The sequence below is a fragment of the Antedon bifida genome, chromosome 9 (genome assembly GCF_963402885.1).
Source record: "Antedon bifida chromosome 9, ecAntBifi1.1, whole genome shotgun sequence".
Lineage (NCBI taxonomy): Eukaryota > Metazoa > Echinodermata > Crinoidea > Comatulida > Antedonidae > Antedon > Antedon bifida.
The window spans coordinates 12,113,598-12,128,175 of record NC_136234.1 but is presented as its reverse complement, the minus strand read 5'-3'; the positions used below and the strand labels follow the sequence as shown (position 1 = coordinate 12,128,175).

Below are 14,578 nucleotides of genomic sequence, written 5' to 3'. Positions count from 1 at the left end.
TTGTATATTTATATAATATAGGCCTACTAATTTGCATGTTCACAGTGGTCATTTCATTTCACCCTTCATACCATTTCTTTGCACTCTTTTTTACCATATTTAGCCCCCTCTTCAGATTGCAGTAATGTTGAATGCCCACCAAGTTTACCAAGCCTGTGTCCTGTGAATTCCCGATATGTCTCTGGTGGCACATCAGATGATGGCTGTTGCCGCCTACCCAACAGGTAAGCACTATATGTAGATAAAGAATTCTTTCTTAATTCTTCCAAGCGAGGTCTAGAACTACTATAGCTCCAAAGTTAGGAATGTCCTGAATGCCACAGAATTGCACTTTTTGGCTCCTTTTAAATTCTCTGGCCTCCCATATATATTCTAGTTTGGGTCCTAGCTTAGTATTTTTTGTATTCTTTTTTTAAATTTGTATGCACATAAAACCAGGATGCACTGTATTATCATAACAGCCATCTAAAAATGTATTATTTTCTGTAGTTGTGAATGTGCGTTGGAGTTGTGTGTTACTCCAACTTGTGATCCTGACTATGAGTTGAGGTTAATAGCTGAGGGGCTAAGTGATCCTGAAAATTGCTGTCCAGTTTACAAGTGTATCAGTCGTAAGTATTTCTAAAGAATGGCTATGTAGAATAAACAAAAACATCAATTACTATTTGCAATACTTAATTATACCAGGAGTTAAACATTCTGAGATATTGTTATGGAAATACCTGAATAAACTTAGAAAGCTGATATATCAAACCAACTAGGTGGAAAGGATCACCTACAGAAATTGACAAACCGTCATGGAAGCAACTAGTATATGAAATGTCTACACAGATGAGTACGGTAACAGATAATGATGCCGAGTACTTTTGCAATAGCATGCATGTATTTACCTTTCTTTCATGGGGCATGTTGGCAAAGGTGCCTAAATTGCTTCCTGGAAGCAGTGAGTTACAGTACAAACATGATTGGTTTAATGATTGATTGACATAATTGATCTTGATTTAAGTTTGAGGTTTATCAGCAAGTATTTAGAGACCTGATTGACACATCAAAACTAAATTTATTGGCCTACCTGTCTCGTTAACCTGCTATTATCAAGAAATGATGATTGGTTAGTAGGCTGCCATGCGCAAATGTAGGCTTTTACTAGCTATTCCTACAGTACGAAACGGCTAGTAAAAGTCTACCTTTGCGCCTCCTGGTGGCCTACAGAAAATTTTTTTTTTTAGTGTAGCTTAATGTCTACGCAAGTGTTAGTTCAGCTTAGTAAATTTGTTTATAGGCTTGCAAATCATAACTATTCCATGTTGCCTTCTTAACAAAAATAATACTGCAGAAATCATACACTTACTGAAAGGTACAACATGTTTTTAATTTTGTTTATATATGTTAAATATTACATAAATATTGGTAGTCCCATTAAGGCCAGCCCAAGGGTGTCCAGTATTCAAAAAGTTTGCTACTAAAACCATGTTTTGCAATCTTTGGTAAACTCAAACATGTGTATAGTTTGTACACCTTTGTAGCACTATGAATAAAAGAACAAATTTTGATTGAGTTAACGTTTTCTACATTTACTGGTCTTTGGGGAATTTTAAAATTGTTCTCCTTTCATGATACAAACAATATCTTTTGGATATGTTTACAATTTAATGTATATGATCTTAAATCGGCTGCACGCAATCTCAACAAAAAGGCCAGTAAATGGTGCTCGCTTTGTGAAAGATGAGCCTGTTGATTTAGTGTGTATTACATTTTCTTCTAGATTTTGTTACATTTAAAGCTAGCTTAAGAAAACGAAATAAGCAAAGTGGTATGCTTTTTTATAAAGCATTTAAGTACAGTGGTACATGTCAAGATTGTACACCATTATAGCCTATGTATAATGAAAGGTCATATTGTAGTTAGGTATTCAGAATTTGACTAAAAATATAAACATTCTGCCTAACCATTAAAAAAAATGAAACAGAATAAAATTTTAAAGAATAGAATAAACAGAAAAATCAACAGATAATAATTTATGAATATTTTTAGGCCGAAACAAACCAAATGATAAATCGCCTAATAATGTCTGAATTTTACTTATAAAGAATACATTAAAAAAATCACATTAAATTAATAAGTAATTGTTTTTTTTATTCTGTATTAGAACATGTGAAGGATGGATGTGTATACAAAGAAATTTCATACGAGCATGGTGAAACGTGGCATCCCGAAATTTGTCGTATATGTGAGTGCGGGAATGGCGTTTCCCGTTGCATGCCCATTCCTGGATGTCAAGACTCAAGTGCACCACCAATTCTGAAAGCATTATGCGTAATTGGCGGGAAGATGTACGAGCACGGTGATGAATGGGATCATGATGATTGTACGACTTGCAGATGTGTGGATGGCAAGTCACGATGTAATGGAGCATCTTGCGCAGTAACATGCAAGAACGCCACCAAGGTACCTGGAATCTGTTGTCCAGTTTGTGATGGTAATTATGGTTATTTACTTATCAGAACTATTACTTTATTGATTATAGATTATAAATAATAATCAATTATGCTAGTATCAAATCATTTTTCATTCCAAGAAAAATTCTCTGACAAAACATATGAAAATAGTATAAAAAATCATGAAATCTCTATTTGGAATTCTGCTACAATTTCAATTGCACATCAACCATACACAAGTCCATAAAACTCATTAAAATCCTTAAAAATGTAATTGGCTGCCGACGGTAGTAATAATAAATAGGATAATAAATTTATTTTATTCAAAATATACTTTAAAAGCATACATTTTTCAAGCATGGTGTCTACGTCTAGTCTAAATTAGTGGGGAAGGAGAGGGTTGTGATTATACTGAGGCAAATACGATATTTTTAAGTTCATTTTGTACGTCATTGTTTAAGCGTAAGGTGGCTTCAAATTGTAATCTGTATATCTACTCTCACTGTGTATGAACACAAATCCTGGAAACAAAACCTCCATGATCCAACTAATGAACTGGCACCTGGGCAGATCAACTGTATCATGAATGTCGATCATAACAGTTGGATTTAAGAGACTTTCTATCACTTATTTGATTGGCACTTGTACAGTTTACATGGTACACATTTGACTAACTTTAAGAATTTATATCCATTGCTATATAACAATAAACTACTGATACCCTTATCTGGAAAATGTTAGATTTATGTATGGATTTGTAAATCTATGTTTCCTAAATAAAAAAAATAAACGTCAATCTTACTGGAAGCATGGGCGGATCCAGGATTTTTCAAACGAGGAAGTGGTGCCAACATATATAAAAAAAATAGATACAGTATCAACATTTCATTTTATCTTTCAAAAGGGGAGCGTTTTGTGGCTCCCTGGACCTCTCCTGATAGCTACAGTCAATATGTTTTTTTCAATACTATGTCAACCTGGTACTGGGTAGGGCCATTTTGAATATAGAATATAGAAAGAGTTTACTGTTATAATTACTAACCATCATCTTTTAGTTTGATTGGCACTCCTACAGTTTACTTAAGAATTTATTGTCAACTGCTATATAACAATAAACTACTCTATTACCCTTATCTGAAGATATTTACCTTTAAAGTCTTTGCAGACATGTTGGTTGATAGATAGGAATCAATCAACGTCAAGAGTGGTTGATAATCTTTTAACAATAAGTACTTACCTGCTAAGCTTGGTTTGTCATTTAATTGTTTTAATAATGAATAACTCATTAAAAGTGTAATGTCTAATCATGTGTTTCTTTACTGATGGAAAGACAGAAAGGTGATGAAAACAATTTAAAGTGTGTGTTGTAAAGATAACAATATTTCACCAATGTAAACTGTAATTTATTGAGGACAGTAAAGACCTGAGCTGGCACACAATGTCTCCTTTTAAGAAAAATTTATTTTAACAATAGATTATAAAGAATAGAAAAAAATGAATAACACTTGAAATAATTGTAAAGGGTTATCCAATTAAGTAAATATGGGAGCCAAGTTTAAAGTTTTCTGGCAAACTTGTTTTGGAATTGAACAAAACTAGACTGTACAATATCAGCAATTAGATTTAATAATAATAAAAGGCTATTAAATGGGAAAAGAAACATGGAGAAACTAGAGAGTAAGATTATGTTTCTTTTAAGCCTCTAGTTGAAGAGGAAGGTGAATGGTCGATGCTTAACCCCAGTCAAACATTTCTAGATAAACATGTTCAAAACATTCATCAATTGCACCTAGATGTAATAAACAAAACTACTAAACATGACTTGCAGTTTGGTATACATCACCCCTGCCTCATTAACACCTTTGCTATGCTTATACATCACTTACCCTTTGACCTTGCACACCTGAGTGAGATCTAGCAAGTTGATTAGGTAGTTAACTTAACGTCTTGTAAAAGTGAAGTATTCACAGTATATACGCATCGTGTTATTCTGTGACATCGCAGGGAGCGATCATTTATAACTTGCTATTTTAGTGAGTTTTTTTTTCTTGTTTTATAATGGGATAAAACAGGCTATGCCTACTGTACTGTAATTCATCGACAACGGATGTTTAGCCTCACCGCTGCACATGGGATAACGGGAATAATATCACAGTACAATTTTGACTGGGGTACTCGAGCATGAAATATACCTTGCTGAGTAAATTTTGTAGTTTACACATATAATTAATTTTTCTTCTGAACACAACAGAAATAATATTTATTTTGATTGATTGAATGCCTAATTGTGTAAATTCAAGTATTGTATACGCAAGTTTTACAGGGGAAGATGAACTTTTTAATAACATAATGGATGTTTTACATGTAGTGTTAATTTCATCCAATCTACAGCCTAGAACATGTGTTTCCTGATCCATTTCATCCAAAGCATGTTCACTCTAGTACACTTTTTTACACTATAAACGCCAGAATACACAGAGTCCCTCCTTCCATTTACAGGTAAAGTTTGCGCACCAGGTTGACCATTTGACACCATTTACTTACAATGTTTGATGCTCCCAGTGACAGGATATCTACAAAATGGCAGAAAGTGTTACAAAAATGTTATCTGGGACTATCAAATAATAAATATTATGTTCCTATTTCAGAACCTGATGTGATAACCAAACCGCCAGTACAATGCCCTAAATTCAACTGTAGTCTATTTTGTCCTTTTGGATTCAGTAAGGATGATAACGGCTGCCCTCAATGTCATTGTGCAACAGATGCTAGCAAATGTCCAACAGACCACAGCTGCTCCAAGTACTGTATCTATGGCTTCCAGGAAGACCGGTGGGGATGTCCGAGATGTAAATGTAAACGATGCAAAGAAATGATGGATTGTGATCTGCAGTGTACCAATGGATTCAAGAAGAATGACCGTGGATGCAATATATGCAGATGTTCAGGTAATTCAGAAGGATGCAAAGGGTGCAGACAATGTAGAATGTATTTTCCATATAAATAATACAAATATTCATCCTAATCTCTGTACTGTATTTCCACAGTCATCATGTCCAGCCCACCATATGGATATTCTGTAAATACCCAGTGATGGATCACTATAGATGCAATGTACAAAACAGTAGTGTGCTACATAACTCACTTCTAATAAGATAGTTTCACTTGACGAAAATAATTTAGCTTACTTTAGTACAGACTACAAAAATCAGATTTAGGTCTGTTCAGGACCTTTGCAAAGTCCTTTGTAATTTCACTACAATGCATAATGTTTAAACTTGCATGCTTTTTGTTTTCATTATTTGTTATGTCAGAATCTTCAAAGAAAGAGACAGTTCTCGTGAGTCTTGGTTCCTGTCAATCATCCAGTGGAAAACATTATGAGGACAGTGAGAGTTGGCATGATGGATGCCGAGAATGCTACTGTCACAGTGGGCAGGAGATGTGTTCACTTATAACATGTTCTCCTCCCGCTTGTGGAAAACCCATCATTAGAGCTGGTGAATGCTGTCCTACCTGCCCAGGTATGAGCTGCCCTCTATATAATTTACCTACTACTGTACCTACCTAAGAATGAACTTTATTTAAAAGTTTTGCTGCTTTTAGTTACATGGTCTGGTTGATTGCATTATTGAATTTTACAAAAACAAACAACAAAGTTATCAAATCTTGTAATTTTGTTTTTCATATCTGTGCCATCTTATTATTTGGCCAGGTCTCACTAGTTTTTTTTATATCAACCTGTTATGTTGAAATTTTATCAAAACATAAGGAGATCCCAGTGGACAACATGATACCAATTAGATGAAATTCCTCAGAAAATAGGAGATAATTGACACTTCCAGCTGAATAATAATATTTTATTAGTATACTCTGGTGACAAAAGCAATGCAAATGTGAAGAACATAGATACTGTATTATGTACATAGGAATGTAAGAATAATATCAAAATAAAATGAGGAAGGGGTGAAAATGGTTGGGCATACTGTACATGATAAGTGAACACACCTACAATACCTATATAATGGTAATATAATTAGCCAAAAACTTGAAACCACAAGATAGATACTCATACTGTTCAAGTTTGAGTAACCTTTAATTTCTCTTTAACCATTCGGCTACAGTATTAGTAGAAAGGTAAGTTTTTGCACAAAATGTGCATTCGGTAATTCTAAGCCATATTCTTAACATCACAAGGAAGGTCATCATTAGATAGTTCCGATCCATTAGACTTCTAGATAATATGCTTCAGTCAACAATCAACCCACTTTAAAATAATATTGAACATTTAATTTATTTTAGAAATTAACTTGTAATTCCTCAATGGAAACGGAAGTAAGCTTTAATTGTTTAATGGTAATTTTGTTCTGTTTTAGATTCGGAAACTAACACCATAGCGCACATCAACCTAAAAGTATGTCATTCATCAGACGGCCATTATTATGTGGAAGGGGAAACGTGGAATATAAATATGTGTACAAATTGTGTTTGTCACGATGGTCATGTGTTATGCTCTCCTGCAAACTGCCCGCCTCTGCCTTGTGTTCATCCAAGCATTAATGATAATGATTGCTGTCCACACTGCCCAGGTAATCCTTAAAACCAAGATTATTGTTCCTTAAGTACAAGCAAGTATAATAACTTAAAAATAACTTGATTTAATGTTTAAAATCTGTAGGCTTATTATACATAATGATAGCTGATGGAATATATGTGTTTCTAAATCAGTTTTCAGCAATGGAGCTAGAGAAGTTTAGGGGTGGGTTAAAAAATAAAATAGTACTTTCAGGTACTCGTAGGTTTCTTCAGTGTGGGTATTCGAATTTGGCCGGTTTGTAAAGTGGAATAAGCGAGGTGGGTGTGGGACGAAGCAATCTACCTGATCCAGCAATGTCCTGGGACACATTTATGGATAAAAAAAAAGCTTTGCCGTGGTGTATAGGCTTTCTATGATTTGATTTTACGCCAATGTATTATAGAGAAACAAAGTTAATTCACATGCAACAACAATTCATATTCACAATTTGTCTAATTTTGCAACAGTTGTAGATGGCTCTGGAGATGGTGAGAACATGCCATGTGTGCAGCCTGGTGGAGTAGTTTATGAAGATGGATTCAAGTGGAAGAAGGATGATTGTACAAGCTGTAAATGTGAAAGTGGAGAAGTAACCTGTTATTCAAACACCTGCCCACCTGCTAACTGTAAAACACCTGTATTGAGAAAAGGACAGTGTTGTCCATCCTGTCTTGAAGGTCAGTCTTAAATATCCTTTTATGGCTATAACCATTGCTTTTCATTTTTCATTCATTGATTCAACAATCCAGAAAAGAGACTCTAAAAACCAGAAGCTCTCCAACACCTAAAGCTCTGTAAAAAAAAACTTTTCCTAAAATATCCTAAATTCGATAATAATAATTATTAGAAAAATTAAAATTTGGAAACAGACATCTTTGGCAAGCCAAATGATGTTTTTTGTAGAGTTGACTGTAAAAAAATGTGTGTATTCATTTTCATTTACATATTTCATGGTTTTTGCCTGTGGAAATTACTGTTACTGATGACAATCAAATATCAATTGTACTGTACGTTTCATCTTGTGGAATTTTATGTTATTTTGCCAAAGTTGTATCATTTTTTTTACTGTATTGGATATTCTCTATGAAGGTATTTGATTGATATTAATATTTGTTTTATTGTTTAACAGAATCAGTTGTCAACTGTGAGTATGGAGGGGCTTTATATTCTGAGGGTCAACATTGGACGACTGATAGCTGTACCCTGTGTGTCTGTCAAAAGGGTATATCAGTGTGTAGACTACCTGAATGTCCGCATCTACAATGTAAAGATACAGTCATACTACCTGGACACTGTTGCCCATCATGCCAACAAAGTGAGTTTATTATTGGATGTGAAATTGAAACCCAACCTTCAATAAGTATATCTCCTGAATTATGTGGCCCTAATGTTAAAACATATTATATATAGGCCGAAATAAAATATTTACAATATATATACGGATAGTCAACTTATTTCCTGTTGTTTGTTATAATAGGAAAGTGTCACCTGAAGAGGGGAGTCCCAAAAGAGGTGTATGAAATTTATATTGGTGTCTCTTCCCATATAGGTTACCTATATATCTGGGATGTTTGCTTTTCCTGGGGTAGCCTTACTTTTGTGTCCAGGGAACTTAGTAGTACATTCAAGAGAGAATACATTATATTTGTGTTAGAAAGTGAGGAACAAGTTTTTAAAATTCACTTGGCACAGATTCATGGTTCAGTCTAATTTAGTATATGTTTTATTACCTAGTCTCATTTCTCACAGTTGTGTAATGCACAAGCTTGACAAACATTTAGCTATAATGTAGACTGCATTAACACACAATTAACTGTAAGCTCATGTCTAGTGAACATGTGTATATTACATGTATACAGTCAACAGTGTTTAAAGCTTCACAATCTTCTTACAATCTCATATCACCTGAAATAGTTTCTCATTCTTTATACACCTGTTCTTTTCTCCACAGGAGATAATCACCAAGATACTCCCTCCGTAATCAAGCTGGATTCGCCAGGTAATTCAACAAAAGTTTGTCCAATTAACCACAGCGTTAGCTTCAAATTGCCCTTCTATCGGCAAAATGAGCCTTACTAGTTGTTGCTGATAGAGCCTAATAGGAATAAATTAATGTTTGCATGGTTTTAATAACATATGCTTTTAACTGTAATTGAACCTATATAGAAGATTAGTTTTGATGATACACTATTAAAAAATTGCTTTTTTTGGAAAATTGAGTTAATTGTACAGGTGTCATGTCTGTTCTTGTTTTACCACCTGTTCAATGAGTACACTGCCCTTGATCTTAATCTTGTGATCATTGATTCAATTCAAATTTTGTCTTGGATAAAATTACAATGGCTTATACATACACACGATGCAAGCATTACTAAGAATATATTGGGAAATCATTAGCTTTGAACTTTATAATGCAATATTATTTATTGATATTCAATTGGAAAACTATTACAGTACTCTATAATAATAATTACAGTACTCTATAATAATAATTACAGTAGTTGACTCCGTTGCTGACTAATGACTATAACCAGTTTCAATTAGTTGAAAATATTTCTGTTACATTTTAACTTACACACACTGGTATGGTTAAAAAATGTTATTACGATGTACCTTTAAACATTTTGCTTCATTGTTAGTGTTAACAACCATTTTTGTATTTTATTTTTTAAATCCTGTATTCAACTTGTTTTCACAGGTCCAACAAGAAAGACAATGGACAGTGAAAGATCCCAAGAACCATTTAAAATGTTTACAGAAGGTAAACATTTTCTATTTTTATTTGAATTACATTTACAATTGTACTAACCCTTTCCCAACCAAATTTGTGGATGAATTACGGTATTTAAATATGTTTAAATATTTTGGGTACTCGTATCTGCTGCCAATAAAAAAATGGATGGATAATCTATAGTCAACAAAAGTAAGGAACAACATCACAACATTTGCAAATAATCTGTTGGCTAAACAAATATTGCGGGAAAATGAACAGGACACTGCAGCCAGAATTAGAAATAAATAATTAAGCAAAAATTAAAGGAGAGTATGGGGTGTGCGGACTTGTCATTGAAAGTCAATAACAAAACAAACAGACATTGTGAAAGCAGAGGCTACAACAACGCCAAAGATAACAAATTCTAATTCGGGCCATAACCACCCTAGATAGTACTTCTAGCAGAAACGGTACTCAAAAATATTTTAATACCATATTTTAAGGATATGCAGCAGAAACAGGCCCTAAGTTAATAATGTGTATTGAGATTTTATGTTTATATAAAGTTTGCCGTACACCACAAATTTAGTTGCTTTCTGAATTTTGATGTTTAATTGGTTTGCCCAAAATAAACTGTACCTGGTCCTGTACAATAAGACACAACCAGTTTATAATGCAGAGGAATTGATTTGACTGTGGATAAAATAAGAGCAGGGGTGAGCAGATAACAATGTGTCTATGCATTTTATGGCAAATGTTATTTATTAAAAATGTATTATTGAATTTCTTTATATTTTCCAAATGCAGTACCAACATATGAAACAGTTCCCTGTGGAGATACTGTGCCGTCATCCTTCCCAGTTTTTCCAGTAGTTCTGTCAATCTTTGTCATCTTACTGGCTGTCTTGATTGTCATCGCTATGTTTTTGTATGTGACGAAATACCGCCATCGTGTAGACTATCAGATCAAGTCAAAGACATTACCCACACCTCCAGTTACGATCATGTCGATCAAGAAAAAGAATGTGGACGTAAAAAACAGTAACAGAGATTCTATTCGAGACTCTGCCAGTTTCAAAGAGAATAACGTACAAGGAAACATGTACCAAGATACAAAACGAAACCTGGACACTATTGATATGAAGAGGTTCAGCGGTTATTACAGTGTTGGAAAAAGTATTCAACCGGTTTAATCCACGTGAATACAGTGTTTTTCGAAAAATGTATGTTTGTATATACAAGTGTGTGTGCTTAAGGCATTGTAAATACTTTGTACATAAAACTATTGAAAAATGGTCTTGGAAGAAGAATAAAAAAATTGTTTGGACGCATGGTGTATGTTGTTATCATCGTGGAAGAAAGTACTATAATTAAGAGTCTTGGTGCTAGATAAAGATATTGTAGCATAAAACATATTTTTCTTTTGATGTAAATATTTTGCTATTTGTTGTTAATGTGTGTGATTGTATGTTATACTCTCTTGGTTTCTCTTAAAGAGATGACCAATATTAAATTTTAAGAGTTAAGCTCTTAAAGAGACATTTTTTTACTTGACTTGCACTACGCCCATACAAGGTTTGTACCAATTTGTGACATTATTGCAGTATTATACAGTATTGTACAGTCATGGTTTAAAGTGGTTGATTACATTTATAATTGTGCTTGGGACATTTCATTCTCTTTAGGGATGTTTTCTTGTGGAAGAATAGCATTTTTAGGTTTATTTAGGCGAGTGTTCATGAAAAAATGTTTCAAAAAAGGCAATCTTGCTTTTTGCGTTATTATTTATGTTAATGTTACAAATTTTGCATATGCAACCGCCACTTAATATGTATCTTTAAGGATTTTAACCAAGAAATCAAATATTTTTAGAATATTATATTATTGTTTCATTTCAAAATTCAAACCAAAGGTTTTTAAGATAAGAAATTTGGAAATATGATTTTTAATGGCGATAAGTCTTTTTAAAAATATGTTGAATGTCAAAATGTGACAAGAAACAGATACTGTTTTTGTTTTTGTAGTTTAGTTTAATGTAAATTTACTAGAAAGACTACCTTCAATTGATTATAATCAAAATTTATCAGAGGAAAAACTTGTTATAGATTAAAATTATATAAAACTTGCATAATAAAAAAAAATTTATAATTTTCTTTTGATGGCACAATTGTTATTATGAAGTTTAATTTGGTTAATTTACAAAAATAAAGGAATTAACATTTTTGGTTTTTAGATTGTCAATTATAGAAATTATTATTTCAATGTTGTTTATTTAACATCAAACTCTCATATTCAGTAGGCAAAAACACTCTTCCATGGGTGTACCTCTTAGACCTGTAGAATAACTGTATATGTAGAGCTCCACCCCTGTCTACAAATAAACTTGTATTTTCATTAAATTATTTTTGAAATAGGTTTTCTTGTTAATGATCATTTAGTTTATGATCTGTATTACTGAAATTTTAAACATTAACAATAGTATTTATTATTATTTTTATATAATTCAAGTATTTTTTATATATATTTGCAATCAAATTGAAATTTATGCATTTTATTTGCATTAATTATATTATACAGTTAAATTAAAAACAGTGAACCTACACAATATGCATTACAATATACATGGACTCTGTGGCTCAGATTATGTCCGGTATAGTGGGTACTGCTTCAACTGTGTTCATCACAGTAATTTTGTTTTCTCTTTTTTTTCTTGCCATTCTTGATACTGAGCTTGTTTACATTTGTTGTGCAGATTATTTTTTTTTGTAGTAGAGAAGATATGGTGCATACATGACCATGTATCTGTATGGCTACCATACGTTCGTGTAATCTTTTGAGACTTCCAAAGAAACTAAACATAGATGCAATTTACACACATAACTGCTTCGTTGGTATGGGCCTTGAAACGTTGCATCTAGGCAGATCGTGATATTACTATTTCGTTGCATCATACTCGCCATAAAGTTTTTAGGCGACATTTGTCATAGTAATCATTTTATACTGAATATGAATTGACCAATCACAAGTGACAGATTGATCCATCACATCATTAGTGGTCAAATTACTTATTTTGTTGCGTCCGAAGTAGGAACCAAGATTCAATAACCAAAGAGCAGGAAGAACTTTGGGAAAAATGTTATTAAAATAATGATCACTCTTTTGGTATCAGAAAAAAAAGATATGGACAGTGTCAATTTGTAGGAATACTCAATCCTAGTGAAGGACAAAAGAATGATTATGTATATTTTGTGAAACAAGTGTATGAACTTATTTGAATAAAATGCATTCATGTTTTGTAATTTTTTAATCAGCTTCATTATTTAAATGACCTGAATACTACAGTATATAACTACGTCATATTAATTTGCTATGGTACAACTTATGGTATGCTATGCCATTAGCGGTTGCGCAAAGCCGTCACCAGCCTACTAGGCCTTATCTTAAATGAGATCGGAGGACATTAAGCTAGCCCCACTACAGTAGGCCTATGCGCTACTACACTGATAAGTACCGGATGGCCTAGCCTACCTTTACTTGAAAATATCCAAACAACATTGCATCCGTCCGTCACTTTGGTTGCTACTTGCAGCTCCTGCACGCATCCTGTAAAAATCGTTTAGGCTTTGTAATAAATTCCCTGACGGTAAACAAAAACAAAAAATAGTTGTTCGCCATATTTTTCTGTGTGAGCTTGAACTTACCGTCTGATGATTGTCTGACTTGCCCGCGCCTCACTTCAAACGGTGACGTCAACTAGAATCGTGATTGGTCAGTAGTTATGATTCTCTTCCGACCGCTTCATATTGTTGCCGTTCTCTCATTATAAGGCTGTATTTTGGTACAATACTATTTTTAGTTTAGTGTGAATGCCAGGCATGTGGGGTGATGACACTGTGTTTTATAAGATTACTTACAATAACAACATTTCAGGAAGTGCCAGTGGCGAGGTGTGATGATGATTTTTAAGATAGTCTGCCACACTGAAGTATTAACTTGAGATTTTTATCATTTATAATTGATTACTAATTAACATTGTCTACACCTGTTATTTGCTACGTGACATTATATCAACTTAATGATAGCGTTTGTGCTTTATGTCAAGTGAATTTAATACCAGTTTTTTTAATAACAAAAATAAAAAATCCAATGTTTATTAAATATCTGCGTCAAACCCTAATGTCCTCCTCCCTTTTATTTATCTTCTCATTAAACTGGGTCATTGCAATCCATCCATTCCCGTCACATACTTTGTTTTAAATATGGTGTTGTATAATACCGTTTAAAGGATTGGACTGTTATTGTATTACGAGGATGTATTAAATGAATATGATATGTTTTTATAATTATATTCATTTAATTGAATAACATGAATTTGTATTAACACTAAAACATACCATACAAATCGTAGTTTAGAAAATGATAAGGCGCGTCGTGTAGTACCTCGGAAGAAAAAGTTGGGAGACCTATGATGCTACAAACGCGTAGACCAGTCATCATCGGATCCAAATTCCCTTTCCGTACTGTATAGTTTATCATAAATTGTTACATTAAACAAATATAGGCGCAGCTTTTTACCTTCAAAGACATCCTAAGTGTCGTTGACGTTTGGAATGTCATTAATAAGCAAAGCATGTTTTACCGACTTTGTAAGCAATCATGTACAATTACAACCAACAACAAACGTGTAACTTGATCCTTTCTCATTTCCGACGCCACGCGAGATTGAACATTCACGTAAGCGAATTGTATCGCGAGGATGCAGTATTTACCTAATAGTGTTGTGTTGTATAAGTTCATTAAATTGAATTAAATGAATTTGTATCCATAATATATAGGCATGTCATAAAAAAA

The 14,578-nt window shown here is 33.3% G+C and overlaps 1 protein-coding gene across 2 annotated transcripts in view; it reads left to right on the top strand.

Annotated features, from left to right (window-relative positions):
• Window positions 1-13,026, top strand: part of LOC144852720 (cysteine-rich motor neuron 1 protein-like) — a 42,929-nt gene extending 29,903 nt beyond the window's left edge. Inside the window, exons 4-14 of one of the 2 annotated variants that reach the window (XM_078710676.1) lie at window positions 116-224; window positions 490-611; window positions 2,150-2,479; window positions 5,087-5,386; window positions 5,753-5,962; window positions 6,815-7,027; window positions 7,482-7,691; window positions 8,144-8,329; window positions 8,966-9,013; window positions 9,713-9,775; window positions 10,535-13,026. In XM_078710676.1, coding sequence (XP_078566802.1) covers window positions 116-224; window positions 490-611; window positions 2,150-2,479; window positions 5,087-5,386; window positions 5,753-5,962; window positions 6,815-7,027; window positions 7,482-7,691; window positions 8,144-8,329; window positions 8,966-9,013; window positions 9,713-9,775; window positions 10,535-10,920 — 2,177 coding nt within the window. In that variant the 3' untranslated portion in view covers window positions 10,921-13,026. Of the gene's footprint in view, window positions 1-103; window positions 225-489; window positions 612-2,149; window positions 2,480-5,086; window positions 5,387-5,752; window positions 5,963-6,814; window positions 7,028-7,481; window positions 7,692-8,143; window positions 8,330-8,965; window positions 9,014-9,712; window positions 9,776-10,534 lie in introns of both variants that reach the window. The other variant, XM_078710675.1, reaches the window with a different exon arrangement.
• Window positions 13,027-14,578: the final 1,552 nt, after the last annotated feature.